The following is a 23064-nucleotide window of genomic DNA, read 5'->3' as shown; positions in this document are numbered from 1 at the left end:
AAAGCACTGCATTGACTGCCCATTACCAAGAGAATCCAGTATCGTACCCTCTGCATTGCACACTCCTGCCTTTGTGGCCAGAGCCCATACTACCTGGCAGCTGAGCGGAAATGGCTCCTGGACAGACTTTGCCTGAGGTCTAACAACTCAGGGCTGCTTTGGGTGCCAAAGGCCAAATTGGTGCTGGTACAGAGATGCTGTTTCCCCATTTTCAATTCCTCATCTTTGGAATGCCCTTCCATCTGACCTCAGGTTTGCACTAGCCTTCCCTTCTTTAAACAAAACCTGAAAACTGTTCTTTTCTAATAAACTCTTCTTGGATGATGGACTCTCCCTGGTCCTCTCGGTCCACTCTTGCCATTTCTTGTTTTCAGTTTGTCATGTTGCAGCGCTCTTATGCCTCAGGGCCCATGTCTCTAATCCTTAGGAAATGAATTAAATAGTGACTCTATGCATAGCATCCCACTGAGTCTACAAGTCCTTAACTCTTTCGGAATGCACAATTGGGGGCCTCATACTTCCAAAGTTTGAAGACTGTTGAGCCTGAATTTCAAACACCATAGACGTGCCCTGTAGGTCGGACATTTCTTCAAATATATTCTCTTTTCAATGCATGGTAGGTAGAATAGACTGAATTTTATATCTTTTTAACCTCTGCAAATCCGCTATGTCCCAGATCTTATCCCAGTTTTTAATCACAACCTTTAAAATCTCCCGAGATACCATTTCATCCAGATCCATTATTTTAATAAAATCAATACATTTTCTTTTTAAATCCCTTAAGAAGGTATTTAAATTCATTAACATTATTTGCTTAAGATGATTTAGAATCCCATGATCTTCCCCAACACAGATGTTCCAAAAGAGAACAATGCATTTGTAGTGATATTGGGACCACCAAGACTGGAGCCCCAACTCAAGTCTAATCACACTGATTGAGACACAGTTTGGTAAAAGCAAACCTTTCCTTAATCATTGACCCCTCTAATTTATCTAGAAACTTCCTATCTGTAAAAGGTAATGATTCAATTCCATATAATACAATTGGAGACCCCTTCATTTTGTAAAACTTGATCAACGTAATTAGTGAGTATTCGCAAAATCTTCTCCTCACCATCTTAATCATTGAGATGCAGGGTTTTTAATTCAATCTCATTTTCTGACATTCCTGTGTTCTTCTATTAGTAAATAAGAAGTCCAGGCAACAGAAAGAGTTCTTTATTGACCAGGTATAGCTTTTCCTACTCCGTTTATTGGCGAATGTTAAGATCTTTGATTTTACAGGATTTAAGATTAGTTTATTCATGCTCAGATAAGATGAGACTACATATAAGGATCACTGAAGACCAGCCGGTGTAAAATCAAGTATAATCAGATCGGCATATGCTATACAGCTGGTTCTTAGAAGAGCCAATTTAGGCAGACAGCCCTTCCAATCATTACAGCATTCCCAAAGATCCAACATATATCAAGTAGGGGATAATACACAACTCAGTCTTACCCCTTTATTTACTGAAATCTTTCTCGACAGGTCACCTTCAGAATTCAGTCTCACACTTACAGTATTTTTTGCATAGAAACGTTGAAGCATTTTTAACTGACATTGCTTCATCCCCCATTTTGACAGTTTACCCCATAAAATTGTGTGGTCCACGGTGTCAAAAAAGAAGGAGAAATCTAAGACTGCAACATATAGGGTTCTAATTGTTTTAAGGCCTGCTTGCACCGTACAAGACCACAGGTTGTCCCTTTCTATTACCCATCTTTAACTGACTAAATTTCTCAATTGTGTCAGCCCACTTAATCACTTTAAAATCGTCGAAGAGACATCAATTAGTGAGATGGGTCTGTAACTGAACAGATTATTCCCTAGACCCCTTTAAAAATCAGAACACAATTGCTTGGTGCCAGGAAGAGCACGAAAATAGTGGGGGAAAAAAGCTGAATGTGCATTTACTGCGCATTTGGCTTGCACAGGGGAAAATCGGTTCTCATAATGCTGAACATAGGGAGCAGGGGTGTCCGCTGATCCCATGTTCGGCATTATGGGCTTCGAGGTATGCAGGTGACAAAGAAAACTGAAAAACGTACTCTGCGGCACCAGCTAGGACCCCCTTACTTACGTGGGTCGGAACTGATGCCACAGGGATACAGGCGAGTCAGTTGTGTGTGTGCCGCCAAAAAGGTAAGTAGAGGGGATGGTGAGGGTATCTGTGATGTCGGCGACTGATCTGTGATCACTGCACAGCAGGATTTCGCGATTCGATTCGGATTTGCAATTTCCTGCTTGCACGGTAATCACAGAGATCTGGGAAAAATACCACTACTTACCACTTGAGTGTAGAGGCGACAAAATATCCAACCACAAAATTGGATTCATTTTCAAAGGACTATTCACCTAACCATCTGGTCCACAGGCTCTGGGTTATTTTAATTTCTTAATGATATTCTCAATTTCCTCTATATCGGATTTATATCCCCCACTAAAAGCTCTCTGAGGATACAAGTCGGCAGCAGCCAAATAACTATTTTTCACCCAAAATTTAGATAAAAAATTGTCAACCCAAACATTTTCAGGAACACAAGACTGCTTATTAATTTAACTCTCGTTTAAGCTTAAACATATTCTTGAGGGAACATATATGCTTATTTTTCAACAGCCAACTTTCTAATGATTTGCTGACTTGTTTCACTTCTTTTCTCAGTGTTTGTTTCTTTAAACTAAACTTTTCATCACAAACATATTTCTTATCCTCCACGAAATTCTGTTTCTTCCAGCAAGATATTTGTATTTGACCTTTCAGCATTGTAATAAGTGTGTTTGAAAATTTTGAAGACTTCCCTGTGTCGCTGCACTGGGTGACTGACAGCTAGGCTGGAATGAATGGGAGAGAACTGAATAAAAGGCAAGTCCTTTGGCTTGGAAGGCAGAGTCGACCACTGAACGAAGGAACCAAAGAAGAACTTGAAGAGGACACCTGCTGCAACTCTTGGACCTTTCGTTTGCCCGGTGATGCCCTGCTGCAGTGCCGAAACGCCAAGTTCGCATCAACAGTTGAAGCCAATGCAAGGACGACTTCTCCCCTTGAGTTGGTGGGACCAATCGACTCCAAAGTAAGACACCTGGACATCCATCTCAGAACTGGTTGAATTTACAGTTGTTTCTGGAAACCGTATAGCCAGGGAGAGGAACACCAGATGGTGTGCGTTGCTTTTAAGCTGTCCTAGAGCTTGTCCATCTCGACAGCCAGGAACCACAGTGTTATTTGCGGTAGACACGAGGAGCTGAAACACTGAACAGCCACTCAAAGTGAAGTTTGCGAGTTTTGACCTTCCCAGTGCATTGCAGGAGTCCCCCGACGTACTCCCTCTTGTCCCCACGACCGAGGCCCAGGAACAGTGAGACATGCAGAGCTGCTGAGGTACAGAAGTCATCTGCTGCATCTTTTCTTCATTGTTAAAGGTTCTGTAACAAGTGTGAGAGAACTTAGCTCTTACTGTAGAGTACTTGCCACTTCTACAACTCACAAGTCTAATCAGCTTGTGGCCCTACATTTGATTCTTTTTTTTTTTTTTAAATCAAAGACTCCTAAGAACTTGTGCAAAGACTTCATTTACTTAGCAGAAGTGCTTCATCCTATACAAGACTTTTGCCCATTTACTTTGGCTTAGCTTACTGAACTGAATGACTCTTCTAGGAAAATCGAAAAGTACTTGCCTGCTTAAAAATATTTGTGGTCTCTTGTTGTTCTAATAACCTTTGTCTTTTACCAACTTTAAGAGTATTCTAAATGCCAACAGTAAGATATTAATGTCCCCAGCATCCTTGTTATTGAAGTCACCTGTGGGTGTAGGTTGCGTCTGTGGACCATCCCAAAAGGGTCTTTACTGATTTAGAAACTCAGGGTGTACAGTATTGAAGTGTATTTGTGTGTTACATTTCTATTGCTCCCTTCTGAAGAAGGCTTTATAACTGACTAATAAATAAGTTAATAATTGTTTAAACAAGAAACCTTGAGTGTAAGAGCTTATTTGAATACCTGTAACTGTGACTCTTTGTTTAACTCCACCACAGTTCACATTTCCCCTCTTGAGATAAGCCTGGCTGCTCAACACGCTACCAAAACTGTGTAGTACAAGCTTATACCAACGGTTGGGTTGCCTATACCTGTAGTCCGAATTGTGTGTAGTGGTCCCAGAGGGTCCTGCATACAAAGTCTGCCTAATATTAGGCTGGTGGTACCAACTCGGTTCGAGAAAAACTATTTTGGCGCAACCCCTGACTTGCTGCAGACTTTCCAAGGCTGTAGAAGCCCAATACCCGGGGTACCTCAACCACTTCTGAGTGCACTGTCTTCCGAAGTCCAAATCCGGCCAGATCTTCGTGGGCATCCAGAGAACCCTACAGAAGCAAGACATCCACATCCAGAGTCCAGGATAGAGGGATAAAGGAAATCCTAAACAGAGCTTTTCGTTCTTCTTTGGTGCTGAGAAAAAGGAGTCGCTGAATCGACGGAAATCTATTGCTGTCGAGTCCCTCTCTCGAGTGCTGTCGCAGGAGCCCGCCAGACGTCCTCCCTTTCATTACTGCAACCAAGGACCAGGAACAAGGGACTACTGCATTGCATTGTGAAGGCAACCAGCTGGAACACTTTCTTTATTTCAAAGTTACTGTGGGGTTTGGGGTACTTCCTATCTTTGGGAGTGCGATTTGACCCTACACTAAGTTGACCTCAACTTACCTGCATTGGCCTTATAGCTTGTGCTTTCTAAACGCGACTCCTCTTGAGTTGCTGCGATTTCTCTTTTGAACAGACTATTTAAGAACATATTTCTAAGAAGAAGAGCAACTGTTACGCTCACCTGATTCCCACAGGGGTGTCGGTCGGACTCGGACTGCTGCGGCCTCCACCCACGTGATGCGTAGAGCAGCGATGACTGACTGGATCTGCCCTCCAATTCTTGTCTGCTTGACCCGTAGAAATATTCTCCTACAAGAGGAGAGATGGATTTAGCCACTTGTGGATTCAAGTGATAGCACCCCCACTGTCCTCCCCTCTAATCACCTGTGAAGTGCCCTGTCAGCAATCTCACCTTATATTCTTGAAGGATGAGCCCTCCATCCTGCGAAGTACGCAGGGGCGCGTTGATGACCAATTACTTCACTGGCCTGAAGATATTGGAAGAGTTGTAGACGAATCCTGACTCCAAAAGGTCCTGGCGAAGAGCCGCAAGTATATAGTTCGTAAGAGTTCAAAATGTCTGGAATTCACTCCTGTCCAATTCCTCTTTTATCTTGCAGCTTTGACCCAATAAGACGATTGACAGCTGAAAGCGCTCCGGTAAAAGTATGTGTTACCCAACACTGTCCGGTAAATAATGGCAAGGGTTAAACTTGCTGCTTTCTCCTTTTCTCACAGGTGCGACATAAGAAGATGTGGCGTGCTGATGAATAATACCTCTGGCGGTAAAATCAGGTAAGCATATGGCGGCTAAAGAGATTGTCTCTGTCTGTTCTCTCTGCTCACCTTGTCGTTTCTTGTCCCCCTTAGGTGCCGGAATTCGGCGATATAAATATGGAGACAGCGCCGGATCTAAGAGATGCTGCGTGGAACAGTGAGTATGGCGCGGCGCTGCTGCTGGCGATGCGACGTGTTTAAAAAAAGTCTTTCCTCAGGTTTAAAGATGCGATGAATCCGGGATCAGGTAAGAAATCAGGTAATACTCTTGTTCTAACTTTTGCTTCTTTCCTTCTTTCTAGGTGCTCCAGGTTCGAATCGGGGCGTGGCAGAAGGCTGGATGCTGCTGCTGGCACGCTGAACGTTACGCTGCTGGATGCAGAATAACGCGAAGCGTGTGCTGCTCTTCGGGCGTGGTTTTAATCGCCTCCAAAGTAGTCCCAGGTAGGAATTCCTCCCCGACCACACCCGAGTAACAAAATAGTCCCTAAGGTAAAGTAGTCCCTTCCAGGCCTCACATGGCCTTCGATCTTCTTGCAGCATGGGCTGCATCAGGTAAGTGTGCACTTATGAGCCTGGCGCCTATGGCGCCAGGACTGATGTCCCATATGAGCCTGGCGCCATTGGTGCCAGGACTGAACCCAGACAGCCCCTAGCAGGGGTTGCTGGGTTTTCTAAAGGCAACATGATGCCTGCTCCCGGGGCTGATGGACGTGGTCTGGATGCCCGTGGGTATGCATCATGACAGCAACAGAACTTTGACTTTGTCCATTGACTTTGGCTGTCCTGGCTCCCTAAAGGCCTCCTTCTGAACCTATTGGTTTTGGCAGTGCTTGTTCCCTCATAGGTCTTTTTTTTTTAAACATGTTTATTTTTGATCGACACACCAGAGCCAAGTACATTACAATACATTATTCCCTGACAATTAACATAGCTCATGGACCCTCTCCCACCACACCCCCTCCACAGCCACATCCCCTCAGTGAACGTCCAAGTCTTGCCCTTCTAATTGTTGCGTCATCTCCGAACACCCAGCCCTCAGAATGTTTGTTACTGCTCGTGGCTTAAAAGTTAGAGCCGGATAACTCTGGTCAGTCTATCACTGGGGACCAAATGTTCGTGAAGTGGTGAAGCAGGCCTCTATTTGCTGCTGTAATCTTTTCTGCGACAAAAACGTCCCAGAGTTTCAGCCACCATAGGATCATTAAGGGTCCTTCCGGCGATTTCCAGGTGCGTGCCACCGTGATTTTAGCGGCCAGGAGTAGGTGCGCAAGAAGGGTGGCTTTTCTGCCCGATCTAGGATATACACCTGGGATCGGTACTCCTAATAGGATAGGTTCTGGCTCCAGGGGGAGCCTTATTCCGGTTATGTCTGCTATGGTGGCAGTGCATTGGGTCCAGAAATGTATTCGCACCGGGCAAGACCACCACATATGGAGAAACGATCCCTGGAGGCCACATCTACGCCAGCAGCGGGGGTCCAAGGCTGGGTTGAAGTGACTCAGTCTGAGCGGGGGGGGGGGGGGGGGGGGAGTGGGGTAGTACCATAGCAGGAGTAGTTTATATGCACACTCGCGGTTAGTAATGCAGAAGGAGGAGGCACGCGTGCAAGACCATATGTCCTACCAGACCTGGTCTTCTATCAAGTATCCCAGGTCCGTTTCCCATTGCTTCATGTAGGTTGCTCTAGTGACAAGAAAATTTGTCTGCAGCAGCTTGTATATTGCTGAGATTCGCCCTCGATGTGGGGGGGTCTGTGATTGTCAGCTCGGTCGGGTCCAGGTCTCGAGTCGCTGCCGCGCATGTTGCTGGGTGGGAACACCAATGCCGTAGTTGCACATATGTGAATCTGTCCGTTTCCGCCAGGCCAAAGGAGTTTTTGCATTGTTCAAAAGTAAGTGGCCGCTTCCTCTCATAGAGCTGGCTCAGGGAACTAAGGCCGCCAGCGATCCAGTTCTTAAAGTTCGCCGGATGGGTCCCTGGGGAGAACGCCGGGTTATGAAATATTGGAGAAGCGGGGCCTAGGTCTCTGGGGATTCCTCTTTGTTTACGTGTCCATTCCCAGGCTTTTAGAGTCTGCTTGGTGGAGGAGAGGATGACCGGCCACGTTCTCCGTAGGATGGGGGGGGAGAGGAGATGCAAGAGGAAGCGGAGGGGGAGGGGTAAGCAGGATTGTTGGATCTCAACCCATCTTGGCCTGTTTGAACTTATCGTCCAGCTTTCAGTATGAGCTGACTGGGCCGCAATCTGATATTTCTGGAGGTCTGGGACCCCTAGGCCTCCTGAGTTCGGGCTGGCCAGCATCGTCCTGAGCGGGATCCTTGCCTTTTTGCCTTTCCAGATAAATCGTAGGATCTTCCTCTGGAGGCGCAGGAGTGCGGGCCGGAGGATCAAAGTTGGAACGGCCGAGCACACAAAGCAGCCGTGGGAGGAGGTTCATTTTACATGCCGCTATATGGCCTACCAGCGAGATCTCCTGTGAGAGCCAGCGGTTGAGATCTTCCTCCAGGGTCTCGAGTAACGGCTGGAAGTTCGCTTGATAGGTATCTTCCGGACGGGCTGTAATTTGTATTCCGAGGTAGGGGATAGACTTCTCGCTAAATTGGATCGGGCAGAGGGTTCGGAAGGAAGCCTTATCTTCCTGCTCCAATCTCACCCCCAGTGCTGATGATTTTGCGAAGTTAATCGTGAATCCTGAAACTTTGCCAAAGCGGTGAATTTCTGATAGGGAGGACCTCAGCGATTGGGTGGTATCCGATATGGTTAACAAGACATCGTCTGCATATAGTGCTATTTTATGTTGAGTCAGGCCTACTTGGAGGCCTTTGATTCTGGGGTTCAATCGGATCCGCCGGGCCAGAGGCTCCATCACTAAGGCGAAGAGGAGGTGAGACAAGGGACATCCTTGTCTGGTGCTGCATGATAAGGGGATCGGGTTAGATAGGGTGCCGTTAACTCGGAGCAAGGTTTTCGGTGATTGGTAGTTTGCCAAGACGAGTTTCTGAAATGTGGGTCCAAAGTGAAAGGACTCGAAGGCGAGTTGGAGGAACGACCAGTCCACCTTGTCAAAGGCCTTAGTCGCATCTAAGGCAATCACAGCCAATTTTCGTTCATCTCGTTGCGTGACTTCGACCAGGTTTAGGGCCCTGCGGACATTGTCTGCCACAGATCTATTCAGTACGAACCCTGTCTGGTCTGGGTCGATGATATCCGGGAGCACCCTCGCCAAACGGTTGGCCAAGATTTTGGAGTAAATATTGGCGTCCAGGTCCCCGGGGTCCTTTCCCGGCTTCAGGGCAAGGACGGTGATCGATTCTTGCATTGATGGGGTAATTGTCCCCGAAGTAGCGAAAGAGTTAAAGAGCGATGCCAAGGGGGACACCAACTGGGAGCGGAAGACTTTGTAAAAGCAAGTCGAGAATCCATCTGGACCCGGGGCCCTGGGTTTGAGACTCTTGATGACTTTGTCGACCTCTTCGCATGTGATCGGGGCCTCTAGTTCGTCTCATACCGAAGGGGCTATCTGAGGCAGCGCTGCGTCTTGTAGGTAGGAGAGCTGTTCCTCGGGTGATCTCGGGGAAGCTGTTATTGTGTCTGTAAGGCGAGTTACTGCAATTCGCTGCTTGTCTCTCTCTGCGAATTGGACTCTGCCCTGAGGGTCGCGAAGGCTCAGGATGGCGTTTCTCTTTCTGGTCTTTGCCAGCTTTTCCACTAGGAATTTGTTCGCCTTATTCCCTTTGGCGTAATAGCTCTGCTTAATTCTGGCTAGGATCTGGGCTGTGTCTTCTGCATAATGTGCTTCCAGCTTCGTCCAGGCTATCCGCAGGGCCCGATGGGTTTTGGGCGTCCAGTTTTTTGCCTTACATATAGCTTCCTCTTTTACTACTTCGTCCTGTAAGATCTGGCGGGACTGTCGCTTCTTTTTGTGGTAGGCGCACCTTGTGAGATTAGGACCCCTCCTACTACTGCTTTCATTGCGTCCCATGTATTGGCTGGTGAGGTGTCTTCACTCTTATTTTCGTTGAAGTAGTCTTTGATAGCTTTCGCTACCACGTCCCTCAATGACATGTCATTCAGGATCGGGTCGTATAAGGACCACTTGCGTTTTGGGAGAGGATCCGGGTCATGGGCCCTCAGTGGTAGGATGACCGGGGCATGGTCCGATAGGATTCTGGGACCCATGAGTACATAGTCGGTGAAAGCCATCGCTTGGGGGGAAGACAACAATAGGTTGATGCAAGAGTAAGTTCTGTGTATGCCAGAATAGAATGAGTAGTCGCGGACTTCAGGGTGTAAGACTCTCCAGTTGTCAACCACATCTAGGGTTCGGAATAGTTTGAGTAGGGCTGTCGCTATAGTCTTTACGGGCCGGGGGATGGGACTTATCTTTGATCGGGTCCGGGACTCCATTGAAGTCTCCCCCTATTATGGTTTGTCCCTCGACGAATGGCCTCTTCCAAGGCCAAGTAGAAATCTTCCTGTTTATCGTTCGGGGCGTAAGCCAAGATGAGGGAGTACAGCTGGCCACAGATCCGGCATTTAATAGCTACAAAACGGCCTTCAGGGCAGAGTAAAGTGTCTAAGATTTGTGGTCGAAGCGTCTTAGAGATGAGTAATGCCGCTCCACCTTTCTTGGTACCATTCGATGCCAAAAATTGTAGCGGGAACTGTCTGTCGCGGAGCCTGCAGAAATCTGCTGGGATCAGGTGGGTTTCCTGGAGGAAGACAACCGAGGCCTCTTCATTCTGTAGGCGTCGGAGTACAGATTTCCTCTTCTGCGGCCCGTTTAAGCCTCTGACGTTGAGGGTTAGGAACTTCACTTTCAGGTGTGGTTGAGGGGCTTCATGGACTCTCCTCGTTGACTGGGGTAGGGTCTGGGGGGGGGGGGAGCCGAGGTAGCTATGTCGTACTCCAGTGGTCGAGTTTTAGGACCTCTCCAACGGGAGGGTAAACTTGAACGGGAGGGTGAACTCGAGGATGTGTGGGGGGGCCGGGGTTTTCTGTGCGGCCTCCTCCACGGCCAACTGGGCCGAAACAGTTTCCTCCGCCAACGGGGCAGGGGTAGAACCATAGAACTTGGTTTGCCTCCAAGAGTGAGTTGGTGTCATACTCCTCGGAGTGGGGTATGGGCCGTTCGGGGCCCGAGGCATTACTGTGTTCCTTCTCGGTTCCTGGATCGGTATTCGCACGGCAGAAGAGGACGACTAGATCACCTCATCTTCCGGCGTCTCTGTGCTTTGGACCAGGATTGTTGCTGCTGTCTTTGGGGTGATTGGTCTGGTTCCTCTGGCGGGAGACGTGGACTGGAGGTGAGCGAGGCTTCCGGGGAGTTCGAGTGCAAGATGGTTTTTGCGTCTTCAAGATGGCTGATTTTGCACAGGGTTCCCTGGTATGAGAATTGCAAAGTGGAGGGAAAGAGCCATCGGTAGCGGATCTGCTGGTTCTGAAGGAACAGGGTCAGGGGTTTGAGAGCTCTTCTTTTCTGTAGGGTCATCGGGGAGAGATCCTGGAATATCTGCAGGGGGGTGCCCATGAATGAGAGTTCGTCCTTGGTGGGGCTTATCGCCGAGATGGCTTCTTTGGTGGCATAGAAGTGGACCCTAGTGATCACCTCTGGGGGGCCGTCTTGAGTCCACTCCCCGTCTCAGGCGCATTCTGTGGGTCCGGTCCAGGACGAGGTGGGCTTTGTCCATAACCGGGAGGAGAGCCTGGAAGAAGTTGCTAATGTATTCCGGTAGCTTTTTGTCTTGAATAGACAACGGGACCCCTCGAATGGACAAGTTTTTCCGTTGCACCCTATTTTCTAGGTCCTCTTGTTTAAATTCGAGGACTTCACTTCTTATCCTGGAGCGCTTGGATCTCGCGTTTCATTTCTATTATCGTTGTGTCATGGCTCTGGGTCAAGTCCTCGACCTCTCCTATCCTCTGTTCGGCTTCTGTGAGTTGCTGGTCCGTCTGTTCTAAACGTGTAGTGAGCTCGGTCATGCAGGACCTAAACTCCGCCTTGATGTCACTCATGAAGGCCAAGATATCATCCTTGGTGGCCAGCTTACTTTGTTCCTCAGGGGCCTTCTGCGGGGTGAGATTAGGGGGAAGAGTTCGGCTTCTTTGTCTTGTCCGCTGCTAGGAGCATGGTGGAAATGTCCGAGGTTTTAGCTGCTTTCTTAAGCTTTGACATCTTGTCAACACAGTGACCCCGGGGTTCCTCCTCCGGGTGGGTCGCGGAGGGCAGTCGGGATTCGGAGGTCTCTGTATTCGGGGGCAGGGGGGGGGGCGTGGGGGAAAGAATTCCGCAATGATAGGGCCCGCTATGGGCACTTTCCTGGTCCCCAGGACTGATAGCTTGACGGGAGTAGACCTCTGGCTACCAGGCTTCAAGTATGATAGGCGAGACAGAAGCGGTAAGACTGACTGCCGGGGGGGGGATGATGTTTTAGGCTCTACGCCAGGGCCGTGGTCCAGGATGTCGGGATGATGGTGGGCAGGGGAGCCCCAGGAATTTGGCAGGTGATTAGGCCAGTTGAGTAGAGTGAGGCTCCGCCTGCGGCTGACCGCCTGCAGGGTGTCGGCAGCAGCAGGGAAGGATCTAGGGTATGCCGGCAGGCTAAGGGTGCAGATGAGGAGGCTCTGCGTCAGAGGGGTTTGCCTCTGGGCCCGGCTATCAGGTCGCTCTCACCTGTGTTTCCAGTGCGGGCTGGTGAGTGGAGGCCACCAGGCTCCACCAGCGCCCCCCGCGGGCGACCTCGCCCTCCGGGGATGGTCCGATGGCGTCAGTGAGGCCGCAGATGGAATGCGGGCCACAGCTCCCGAAGCAGGTCCGCAGCTTGAGGCGGAATATAGGTGATAGGCCTTTGGTTCACCCCCCGCCGCCGCCGAAGATCAAGTGGCTGATGGAGGGGAATGGTGGGGGGGAATGAGGCCCCTTCAGTAATTGTGGGTCGGTGGTGGGCAGGGGCGCCCCAGGAAGACAGGGGGGGGCGCCAGTGCAGGATGACCCTGGGTAGCCGCGGTGGGTTCAGGAGGACCGGGGCCTCCAGAGGGCCACTGAAGATACAATCAGCAAGGGGTTACAGCCACTCAAGCCACCTCGATATGGGCCCAGAAGCGGGTGTCACAACTCACCGAGTCCAGTGGGAGGGGGCAGGCTGGGCGTTCCACAGCGTTGGAGCTTGGCATCCGGGGAAGACCCCGTACTTGGACACCTTCACCCCCTCCGAACCAGGAGCAATCGGCGAGCAGAGCTGCAGTTGCTGGGGCACTCCAAGAAGAAGGAGGATCCGCTGCTGTTGTAGGTAGGGATGTCCGCCCTTATTGGAAAAATGTTGGTGTCGCCGGAGTTGGATGGTCCCGTGTCTGGGTATGCTGAAGGTATGCTGGATTAGCCCCCAGCGGCTGTCGCCACCGGGAGAAACGTCCAGGTCTCCAGCTGCAGGGAGTGCCGGCGCTTAGATGCAGGGGCGGGAAGAATCCGCTGGTGGGGTCCCGGCGTCCTCCGCCCAAAACCCAGATCAAGAGGGGAGCAGAGCGTCCCGGAGCAACAACGGGCCTGACCTCGGGAGGGATCCAGGGAATGCAGGCAGATTAAGGGTGGAGGTGAGGAGCTCCGCTTCTGGAAGAGCAGCCCCTGAAGGGCCCCGACTGGGCCGGGCTATCGGATCGCTCCTACCCCCGTATCCAGTGCAGGGTAGAGAGCGAGCCCCCCAGGCTGCACCAGTGCATTCCGCAGCGATTCCGCCCACCTGGGATGGACTGACGGCGGGATGTCGCGTCTGGCTTACGGAGCGGCGGCCGCCATCTTGGATTCGGGTGCACGGCATAGATGGTAGGTTTCTCCGCCGCGTTACTAGGGATTCCGGGCGCGTTACTTGTCGCTCTTGTTGCTGGTAATGCTCCTCATCTTCCGCTGCTCAGATTTGTTTGCAGCGTCCCTCAGAGACAGCAGGAACCGATGATAATCCGTTATTGCCGCGGGCCGTTAAAGGAGCTGCCTCATAGCTGGCGCTCCAGGCCACGCCCCCCCTCATAGGTTTTAAATGTTGAACACTTTAATGCTAGGATAATAGATTGCCTGCATCCCTTTGGGAGAATCTAACTGTTCTTATAATTTATCAGTTAGTTCTGATCTAACCCCAACCTTTCCTTCCTTAAAAACTCAATATTGCAAAGGTGATACTATATAAATGCTATACGGACCTCAAATGACGTCACCTCCGGGTGTTGGAACATGTGTAACATGAATGAATTACTCACCTGCTTTATTGTTCATTTTTCTAATTTAATCCTAACTTGGGATTAATGTTACAGCTAATTACTGCTTTTTAAAGAATGCTTTAAATATATTTGTGTATACAAAATAATGTATTATATAACCAAGTGTGTAAGTGTTTAACTGGATACTTGTATTTACTGATTTCATTGCACAGCTCTACAGCTCACATTACCCCCTCTTAAAATAAGCCTAGCTGCTCAGTCACCCTACAAACTTGAGTAGTACAGGCCTATATTAAAAGGTGGGTTACCCAATACCAAGAGATAAGTCTGGTGTAGTCCCACACCAGTTGGACTGCACTAATTCTTACCAAACACCATACTACCCCCCCTCCCCTCCAGAGAATAACGTGTTTGATGCACATTTACATCTATACCAGGGAGAAATGGGTAAACCAAAGGAGAAGACATTCCGTCTAGGCGCAGGTCTGTCTTTCTTTGCCCTACACAGAGGACTTGGAAACATCCTACTAACACCACTAGCACTGCAATCAAATTATTATCAAGTTTCCTTTGAAAGCCATGGGATCTGTGCCAAGCACCCTCTTTTCTATAGATATTATTCAAATATACCTACCTTGATCTCAAGTACATCAAGAGCAACAGTTTCTCCTTTTAGGATAGCGAGTGTAGCATCTGAAATCTGCCTGAAAGACACAACAAGGGGGTCATATTACCAAAAAGAAGTAGGCTGCCATCAAGACAAAGGTAAACGCTGTACTGAGCAATGAGTGAAACTGCTAAGATTTTAAGAGTGAGCATGTATACTGTGAAGGCATCAAGAAGCAAGACACAGACAACAGATTCACAGTTCAAAAGAAAATGGTTTATTAAATCAAATATCTGGATAGTAGAAGGCCAAACTTGCCCTATTGTAAGGTGGGATTTCCCTACCTGAACGAAGCCAAGGAAGGTCTGATTAAAAGAGTTACATTTAAGTTAGTCTGTGTCCAAAACCTATTTCTGCCCTCACAACTAAAGCTAAACAATGTTTAGGAATGACAATAATAAAAGAAATGGTGATCAACACAAAATTCAGAGCTTCTTCCAGCTCATACTTTCCTCTTCAGTCCCCCGCCTCCCCCCCTCCCAAGTTCAAGAAAGTCCCCCAAACAAAGTCAAGATTAACTTTCCCAAGGTCAAGGCAATATAGTTCCACACAATCCTCGGGGTTCCCTTCCCCAAGTTCAATGCAACACAGTTCACACAAAAAGGGGTCTTGAGGCTATGTCCTTAAAACAATATTTTCTGTTCATCCAAACCTCAGGGTTCTCTTCCTCAGGATGTCAATTTAGCAACTTGTACTGGTTTCAATCTTTCAAAGTTCAACATAAATCCAGGTCTACTTGACCCTGCTTCTAGCTTGCCTTACCGGTTCACTCACAGTACTCCTTCTTGGTTCATTTAACAATGTCTGACTTTCACCATGTACGGCTCACTGGTCCAGGCACAGTTGTCAGACCACATGGTCTGACCATCACAGGTCGCGCAATCAGGAACCCTAGGCTCTCCACCCCAAACACGTTATTCTGTACTTAGCCCTGTGTACAGATTTTCATTAACTTAATCCGCCTTTTTGCACTGTGTGCAGAATTGCACTCCCCTGGCTTATCCTGGTTAGCCTCATGGCTTTGCCATAATGTGTCACACACTTCTTGCCAGCCGTTGGCCCTGCTGTACTGTGTTCATTCATAAAATTCACTTTGTGGTGTTCATTTTCATGCCCCACCTTCTTGTTGCTTGCATTCACACTTGCACTCTTTTCCTTTTCCATAAATTGCTTTCACATTGGCACTTTCCCTTTTGGCTTTCATCCGCTATTAGCTTTGCCCATAACTTTTTATTCAGTTCCATATTCAATAAGATTACTTTAGCTTGATTTCAAGTTCATCAGTTCGATGTGCAATATAGGTAAATCGGCTTTGTTTCAAAGTTTCATTCAATTCGGCATTCAATTAAGTCATACAGCACTTGATTGCCTATGCCCAGCCCTCTAGGAGCGCCCCAGTTCTGAGTGACTTTCCCCGACACTCACCGGTCCTCAATGTTCCTCTCTGCTGGCTCTGCTTTCTCTCTTCTGCCTCTCTGGTCGGCGTGTCAGCCTCTGCTATCCCCACTCGCACTCCAGATGCTGTCCTCCACATGTGGGCGGCTGTGCTGCTTCTGCACGGATGGCGTCCTTTTTTCTTCGCTCACAGATCCAGCTGCTCTCGCTCCGACACAGAGGCTTCCACACCTGTGGCGGCTCCACATCCCAGCTTGTCCTGGGCTCCACAGGTCCTCTGTGACATTGGCTGGTATCCTGGCTTTCTCGCAGGTCCCACCACAGCTGCCTCCTCATGAGAAGGGTCACCTGCTGGCCTCTCCTACACAGGTCTCCCGGTTGCTCTCTGCGGTTTCTGGCTCTCCCTTTATACACCTGCAACCACTTGACAGGTTGCAGGTGTGGATTCTCAATTGGGTTTGCCGGACTATCATTAAAAGGGACATGCCTGACCCACGCTGTACTCTACAGACATCTTCCTCGTCCCAGTACTATAGTGGTGAAATGGGGTTTTAGTGGTCATTACTTTCAGTCCCCTCTTCATCATCCCAGTACTGTCGGAGGTAAAACATGGGGCAATGAGGAGAGCGGTTTTACAGTAGCCTATAAAGTCCGGGGGAGAGTTAGGTTGTGGTTGTTAATAGGGAAAGGGAGAAACCAGGTCTGGCCTGCTTCACCCTTACAACGCCTCTTCCTGGTACTTCTGGATTGGTAATATTTTCTATCATTTTCTTGGTCAGTAGGACAGGGATAACAATACCCCATAACCACCTCTGGGAGGTATCGGGTAATATTTTCACCAGCAAAAATATAGTCATACATATGGTCGTCGGGAACGGCCATAGGCGATATTTTTGGTGGTGAAAATATTAGGTGCGGGGGTGTCCCCTGCACATAAAAAAATGATGCAGGGGTGTCCCCCGCAGGGTCCATGTGTTATTTTTGCCGCAAAAATATGGCGATATTTTTACATCGCAATATTTTTGCAGCGAAAATATCACATGGAACCCTCTGGGATGGAGGATTCTTCGTGAAAAGGGAAATGCGTAATAGCGCGTCTCACCAGAGGACCTCTCGTTACCAATCCCAAGGACCATGCACCCAGGTGATCCTCCCTCGCTTCTCCACCCCCAGGGTAAGGATCCAAGAGCGATTGCCTTTCCCCAGCCACCTGAGAAGAGGATCCAGGGGGAGTAGATGTGAGGACACCCTCAGGTATCTCACAATACCCATTGCTGTAAATGTTAAAACAATTATCTTTGGGTTCTCACCATTTGGAGAGCTGACCAAAGGATTGAGGCGTTTGAGGGTGTTGGAGCGGTGAGAGCAAGGAGAAACTAGGTGTGAGGGCCTGGGACAGCGCTAAGGGGACATAATGACATGGAGCTCAGAAGACTTAAATCAAAAAGCCACAATGTCACACCCACCACATGATGACTGGAACATCTGGTCAGACCGTTTCTTTTAATTAAAACAAATAGAGCCAGTATGGGGAACATACTTTAATTTTAATTGGGCCGTACCAGAATGTCTTGAGTGACTTTACACTTGATTGACCAACAGAAGCACTTTTAAGTAAGGTAACCGTCCTTCTAATGAGACAGTGCCTGCATTGATGCTGTACTTTTAGTGCGACACTACCACCACTACCTGAAAGGAAGCAAATACAGTATTTGATCTGAAGCACTTGCATAGCCCCCTTTTGTAAACTTGAAATACTGAATCAGGCAAGAATATTGCAAATCTTTAAACATTAGTTTGAAGGGGCCAAATCAATTAATGATAATGTAGCACTTAACGTATATGCACATTACTCAGAGGTTTTGCCAAAGTCCTGTCTGGGACACGATTTTAGAAAGCCCACCTTGGATGAACAGGGTTACACCACTTAGGTTTAGCCTTAACTACACAAAGGTTTGGTAGCTGTGGACGAACAGCAAGGCTTAGTCTAGGAGGGAGAAACTCTTACAAACTAAGTTATATATTTAAAGAAAAAAATGAAATCTCTATTTATATACACTAAGGATACACAAAGGCTTATAGCATTCAAGTAAGGCAAGTACCATCACACAGAAGAACACAATATTCACCGATTTAGATACTTCAGAATAGCAATAATGATCAAATCTCCTGAAACATGTATGCAAACTTATTGAAACTTTGCTAACTTCACCTTAAAAAGTCAAACCCTGTATTCACTGAGAATGTTTCAGACAAAATCGCGCTTCAGAAGAATTTGCACTGCAAAATGGTACAAGACCGTGGACATTGGAGGATTGTGGGTCGTGGAAGTTGCAGCTCTTCCAGGAAGGGTACAAACGTGTTTTGTCTTGGGACTAGTTAGGCCCAACAGTCCAAGGGTAGAATTCATCCTCTTTGGGGCTTCCCTGTCGCACAGAAGAAGTCGAGGTCAGGACAGCAGCAGTTACTCAGGTGGCACTCAAAGTGGCTTTGGGCGCCCTCCACCGGAATCTTCAGTTCCAGTGGTCGACTAAGTGTCAGCTTCAGGACCCTCAGATTTATCCAGGAACACAGGCAGAGTCGACCAATCAACACTCATGCACCATTCAAACTTGGAGGTTGCGGGTGGTGGGTGTCCAATGGGGACAGCCAGCCTCCCTGTGCAAACTCGTTTCTGGCAGGAACACTGCAGGACAAAGACCAGGGGAGTTTGGTCACTTCCCCTGCTTCCTGTCCTCTCAGGCACTTAGTCTTCGCTGGCTTTCCAAGGGAAGCCTGGCAAAGACAAAATACCAAGCAATACCTTCCCCCCACAGAGCCAGGTAGAAGAAGGCTCAAGAAAGGACAAGTCATCGAGAACAGGGCTTAGAAAAAGTACAACACACAAAACAACCAGGGTTGGGTGTATCACCTGTACACAATCCCTAACGTTTTCACACAAAAATTGTACAGATAGAGTTTAATAGTTCATGTTTGCACATCTAATCTTGTTCAAACCAAATAGCCCTCCAACCATACTAACTGAATCCTCCAGGTGGTCTACATGTCCCTAATCGCCGGTGGTGAGCCGCCTATCTAGGGCGAGGGGACAGGAAGAGACTTACCCCATTACTCAAAAATACAATTAAAAATGCAAAGTGGGACATTTGGTGCTATGTCCAAAGTGCAAAGTTCAAACAGGAACCCAAATTGCTTTATTAGTCGTGCTTCTAAGAACTCAAATTCTGTAAAATCATGAACATAAAAATTGTATGTGCACTTGGACCGTGCACATCTTGGTATATATAGGGTGTCCTTTGATTAGCGGCAAATCCCTACAATAACACTGGCCAACACAGTCCCACGGGACATGCCCCATGTGGTCAGTGTAGTGTGTGCCTGCAAACAAAGTGAAGTACATCTATTGACATAGATGGCACGATCCTTGGTACCAGAAGTTCTGTACCAATTGCAACAGCAGTAATGTGGTTTATATCATTACGTGCCCATGAAACTTAAGATATGTGGGCACGACCACGAGCCAGCCAAAACACACATTGGGGAACATGGATCCTGTATCGGGACCAAAAACATCACCGCCCCTCCTGCTGCAGCACTTTTTACTGAAGGGACACAGTCATTCGGTCTTCACATGGACCGAATTAGAGAAAATCGGGGTCCCCATAGAGGAGGGGACCTACACGCATTACTGTACAAAAGGGAATAGCTGTGGATCTTTTGACTACAGACAGAAAGCAAGAGCCGCAATGAACATAAAAGCTGGCAAACATTGGCTACGACATAAATGAATGAGTGGCATCCATAAGAATTTATTATTGCAGCACACAGCACTTTATGTGCAGTGTTTGTGGAAGATCCTTGAGCTTTCCTTTTTATTTCACCTGTTTTAACACATGTTTCCAGGGCAGTGGACACCCTTTTGTCCGTCCTGTATTTTATTTTGTGAGATCAGCACAAACCACCCTATGTGTAGTGATGAGGGGAAAACATTGTCACCCTTTTCTCACTGTTTCAGCAACTTTTAGTTAATGTTACAAGTTCATCCGACAGGCTGGTGGAAGTGTACCTTTGTGCATTACTTTTTGTGGAATTCTATTGTAGGCAGTCTTCTCAGAGGCAGTAGAGACTGGGGTCACCATTTACCGAAAATGGTGGCTGTACTTTTTTAAGCCCTAATCATAAGGGCTTGTTCTTACCTGAGCTTTCTTCTACCTGCCTCGGTGGGGGAGGTCTTGATGGGTGTTTTGTCTTCGAGCTGCTTCTTGTGGAAAGCCTGCCAAGGCTCTCAGAGTACCTGAAAGGACAAGAAATGGGGGAGGTGACCGAATCTCCCCTGGTCCTTGTCCTGCATTGTGCCTGCCTGGAACCAGTTTGAGCTGGGAGGCTGGCTGTCACCTTGGACAACCACCCCCAGATTTGCACGAAAGGCTTGGCCAGTGATTAGTGGGCTCAGCCAGTTTTCTTGCATAAAAGGTGAGGGCCCTGGAGCTGAACCTCAGAGTCAACCACTGGACTGAATATTCGAAGAGGAATTTGTAGAAGGATGTCCCAGCAACTTCCAAGTGACAGCCAGGGCCATTGAGTGACTGCTGCAGACCTGACCCTGAATTACAGCAGCAGGGAAGATACTACCTCCCCTGGGCTGGTGGGCCTAATCAGTCTCAAGATCACATCCATTTTGGGCCATCCCATGAAGAGCTGCAACCCTCATGGGTTGCCAACTACCAATACCCTGGGACCTGTGCATTTATTTTTAGGTGCAATGTCTTCTGAAGTGTGGTTTCGGCTGAAACCTTGTGGGCATCCTTCTGGGCCTGCAGAAACTCTTTCCCACTCCTATACGTCCCCTCAGTTGAGTCGTGGGCCGAGAGCTGAAGAGAAGTCTACCAGATGACAACCATCTCTGACCCGAAGCCTGTGACGGGTTCCAACGTGCCTGTGCCGCGAAGATCCACTGCTGGGCGTCCCACTGCTCAAGTGCATTCATCTGTTCCCTCCAAAGTCCCTTGTTCAGCTGCCCGGTCCAAGAAACCTAAACCGGGGACAACTATCACCTCACCTTGGGGACCATCCTGCTGCATCAAATTCTTCAGTGAAAAGGTACTGTCCTGAGTCTAGGTACTTAACTTGGTCTCACTGCATTGTTCTTGGAGGGCTGCAGTTAAGCGGTTACTTGCACCCCCCTCCGGGGCACCCGGAGTCCCATTGGGGTGAACAACCGATTGGGCTCTAAAATGCCAAAACTAACTTACCTGCAAACCTGAAAAAACCTTCATAGACTCTGCTCTGTCTGTTGCTTACCTGTCGCTTTCCTCAGCCCTTCTCAACTGCACCCGCAGTGCCCCCCCCCAACTTTGAGAGACTTACCTAGTATAGGGTTGTACTTTTAAAAATTGGTGAAGCAGGGGTTAACTGAAGTGGCAAGAGTTGATCTAAAGTTTGCTTAGTAGTGTCAGTAGTTTCTCTCACTTTGTGTTGCATTACATGTATTTAAAGTATGCTATCTTTTAATTCTTTTGTGATATTAGTGTGTGAATAGTACTTAACCGATTTAGTTCTAAAGCCTTGGCGTTAATCAAATAAATCTCTATTTGTCCATAACTTGTAGGGTGTCAGTGCGTTTCCTGAACCAGTTGTATACTCCAAGTACTGTGTTGCCTAGCTACTCAGCCATTGCTACAAAACCTTTGGTTAGTTCAGGCTAAACCTAAGGGGTACAACCCTGTCACCTAAGGTGGGCTTTTCCAAGTTCTGCGTCACACAGCAACTTGTGTAAAACTCTGCAACATAGGAGTTACAATTTCGGTAAAGCTATATGTTAATACCTCTCCTGAGGAGTGTCTATGGCATTAGCCACCAAAGCCCTGTAAATTCCCAAATTATGGCCTAGGGCAGAAATCAGGTCAATCTCAACTTTAAATTCGAGCAAAGTGTCCAGGCCACTTGATTCTTGTGAATCTTATTGTTTAGTGTAGAAGGGAGTAAATGGAGTGGGTGTTGAATGGATCCTCGTCCAAGATACCGTAGGAATTTCAGATGAAAGCTAAAAACCAGATGGCGCCTCCTGATGCTCCTACTCAAAAATACTTGCAAAAGTTCTAAACTGAGCCGACCTCTCTCGGTTTGTAAAAAGAAACGCTCGATGGGTCCGACACTGGGTTTTAGAATAGTCTTCTACGCATTGATGTTATCTGCTCTGATGAGATTGACATCAAGCTCGATGCAGACAGAGCCAAATAGGTTGCATCTTAACAGTGTTCGGAAAGATCTCTTTTGGCAACTTTCCCTCCATAGTTTCTATGGGCCCCCCACACCCCAATCTTTTTGCTTGGTTTTTTAACCTGTTCTGACTTTTTGATGGGAAATATTCAGCTTCACATCCTCTGCCTTTTGCTACTTTGCTATGGTGAAACTGTTCAGACTATCAGTATTGGGAAACTAGCTTTCCCTTTTTACCCTTACATTTTTTATCTTTTGGACCCTGCACACAGCATCTTGTAATGGGAATACTTTTGTTATCACCATCGCTTTTTACACTTGGGATTTTTGGTTACTTTTATATGTGCATACAAACAAGCTAGAGGCAGCAGTTACATTTTTACAATTTTTGAGTTATTTCGAGTGTGCACATTTGGGGAGCTGGGAGGGATTTAGCTCCTGCTTTTAGCATAATAGATCGAGCCTGGTTAGCTTTAAACCAACAGCTGCCAGGAGATACTTTTGGCTCTTAGGGCCTACTGGTGCCTTCTAAACATGTAAATGCAACATTAACTGAGTATTTGAGAATGTCAATAAAGAAGAATTATAACAGATCTAATCTATATTTTAAACACAAACGGTCTCATTCCGAGTGTGGCGCTCCAGAAACAAGGGTGCCGGTAACCTTAAAGGCACCCTTGTTTCCGGACCGCCACACTGAGTCTGCCTGCAGGGGCCATTGCACCCAGCAGGGTCAGACCTGCCGGGCGCAACAGCCCCCCTACAGACAGACTTTTCAGGGAAGCACTGGCACCATTAGCAACGGTGCCGGTGCTTCCGTCTCTCCACTCCCATGGAGTCCTATGGGACTCAGCGGGAATGGTGAATTACCGAATCTGCCGCCTGACTTCCTGCACCGCTAGGAACTCTAATATCCCGGTGGCACCAGAATGTCAAGTGGCAGATTCAGTTTTTCTGGGTTGGCTGCAACCTGCCGGTAGCACCGGCGGGTTACCGCCAATCTCTGAATGAGGCCAAATGGTTCATACAAAATGGACCAAAAGTTAAACCAGCATCTCTGGTAGCTCCTTTTTATCCTGCAGTAGCGCCTGCCTACAGTGTGATGCCCAACAA

The 23064-nt window shown here is 47.9% G+C and overlaps 1 protein-coding gene across 1 annotated transcript in view; it reads right to left on the bottom strand.

The window, feature by feature from the left end:
- The window catches only part of AGK (acylglycerol kinase), a 560713-nt gene that overhangs the window by 373287 nt on the left and 164362 nt on the right, over window positions 1–23064 (bottom strand). The window contains exon 8 of the mRNA XM_069628747.1: window positions 14305–14374. Within this exon, the coding sequence (XP_069484848.1) occupies window positions 14305–14374 (70 nt within the window). The remainder of the gene's footprint in view (window positions 1–14304; window positions 14375–23064) is intronic.

Source organism: Ambystoma mexicanum, chromosome 12 (assembly GCF_040938575.1).
Source record: "Ambystoma mexicanum isolate Mex_15411 chromosome 12, UKY_AmexF1_1, whole genome shotgun sequence".
Classification (NCBI taxonomy): domain Eukaryota; kingdom Metazoa; phylum Chordata; class Amphibia; order Caudata; family Ambystomatidae; genus Ambystoma; species Ambystoma mexicanum.
Note: the sequence above shows the minus strand (reverse complement) of the source record. Positions and strands in the feature narration are given on the sequence as shown.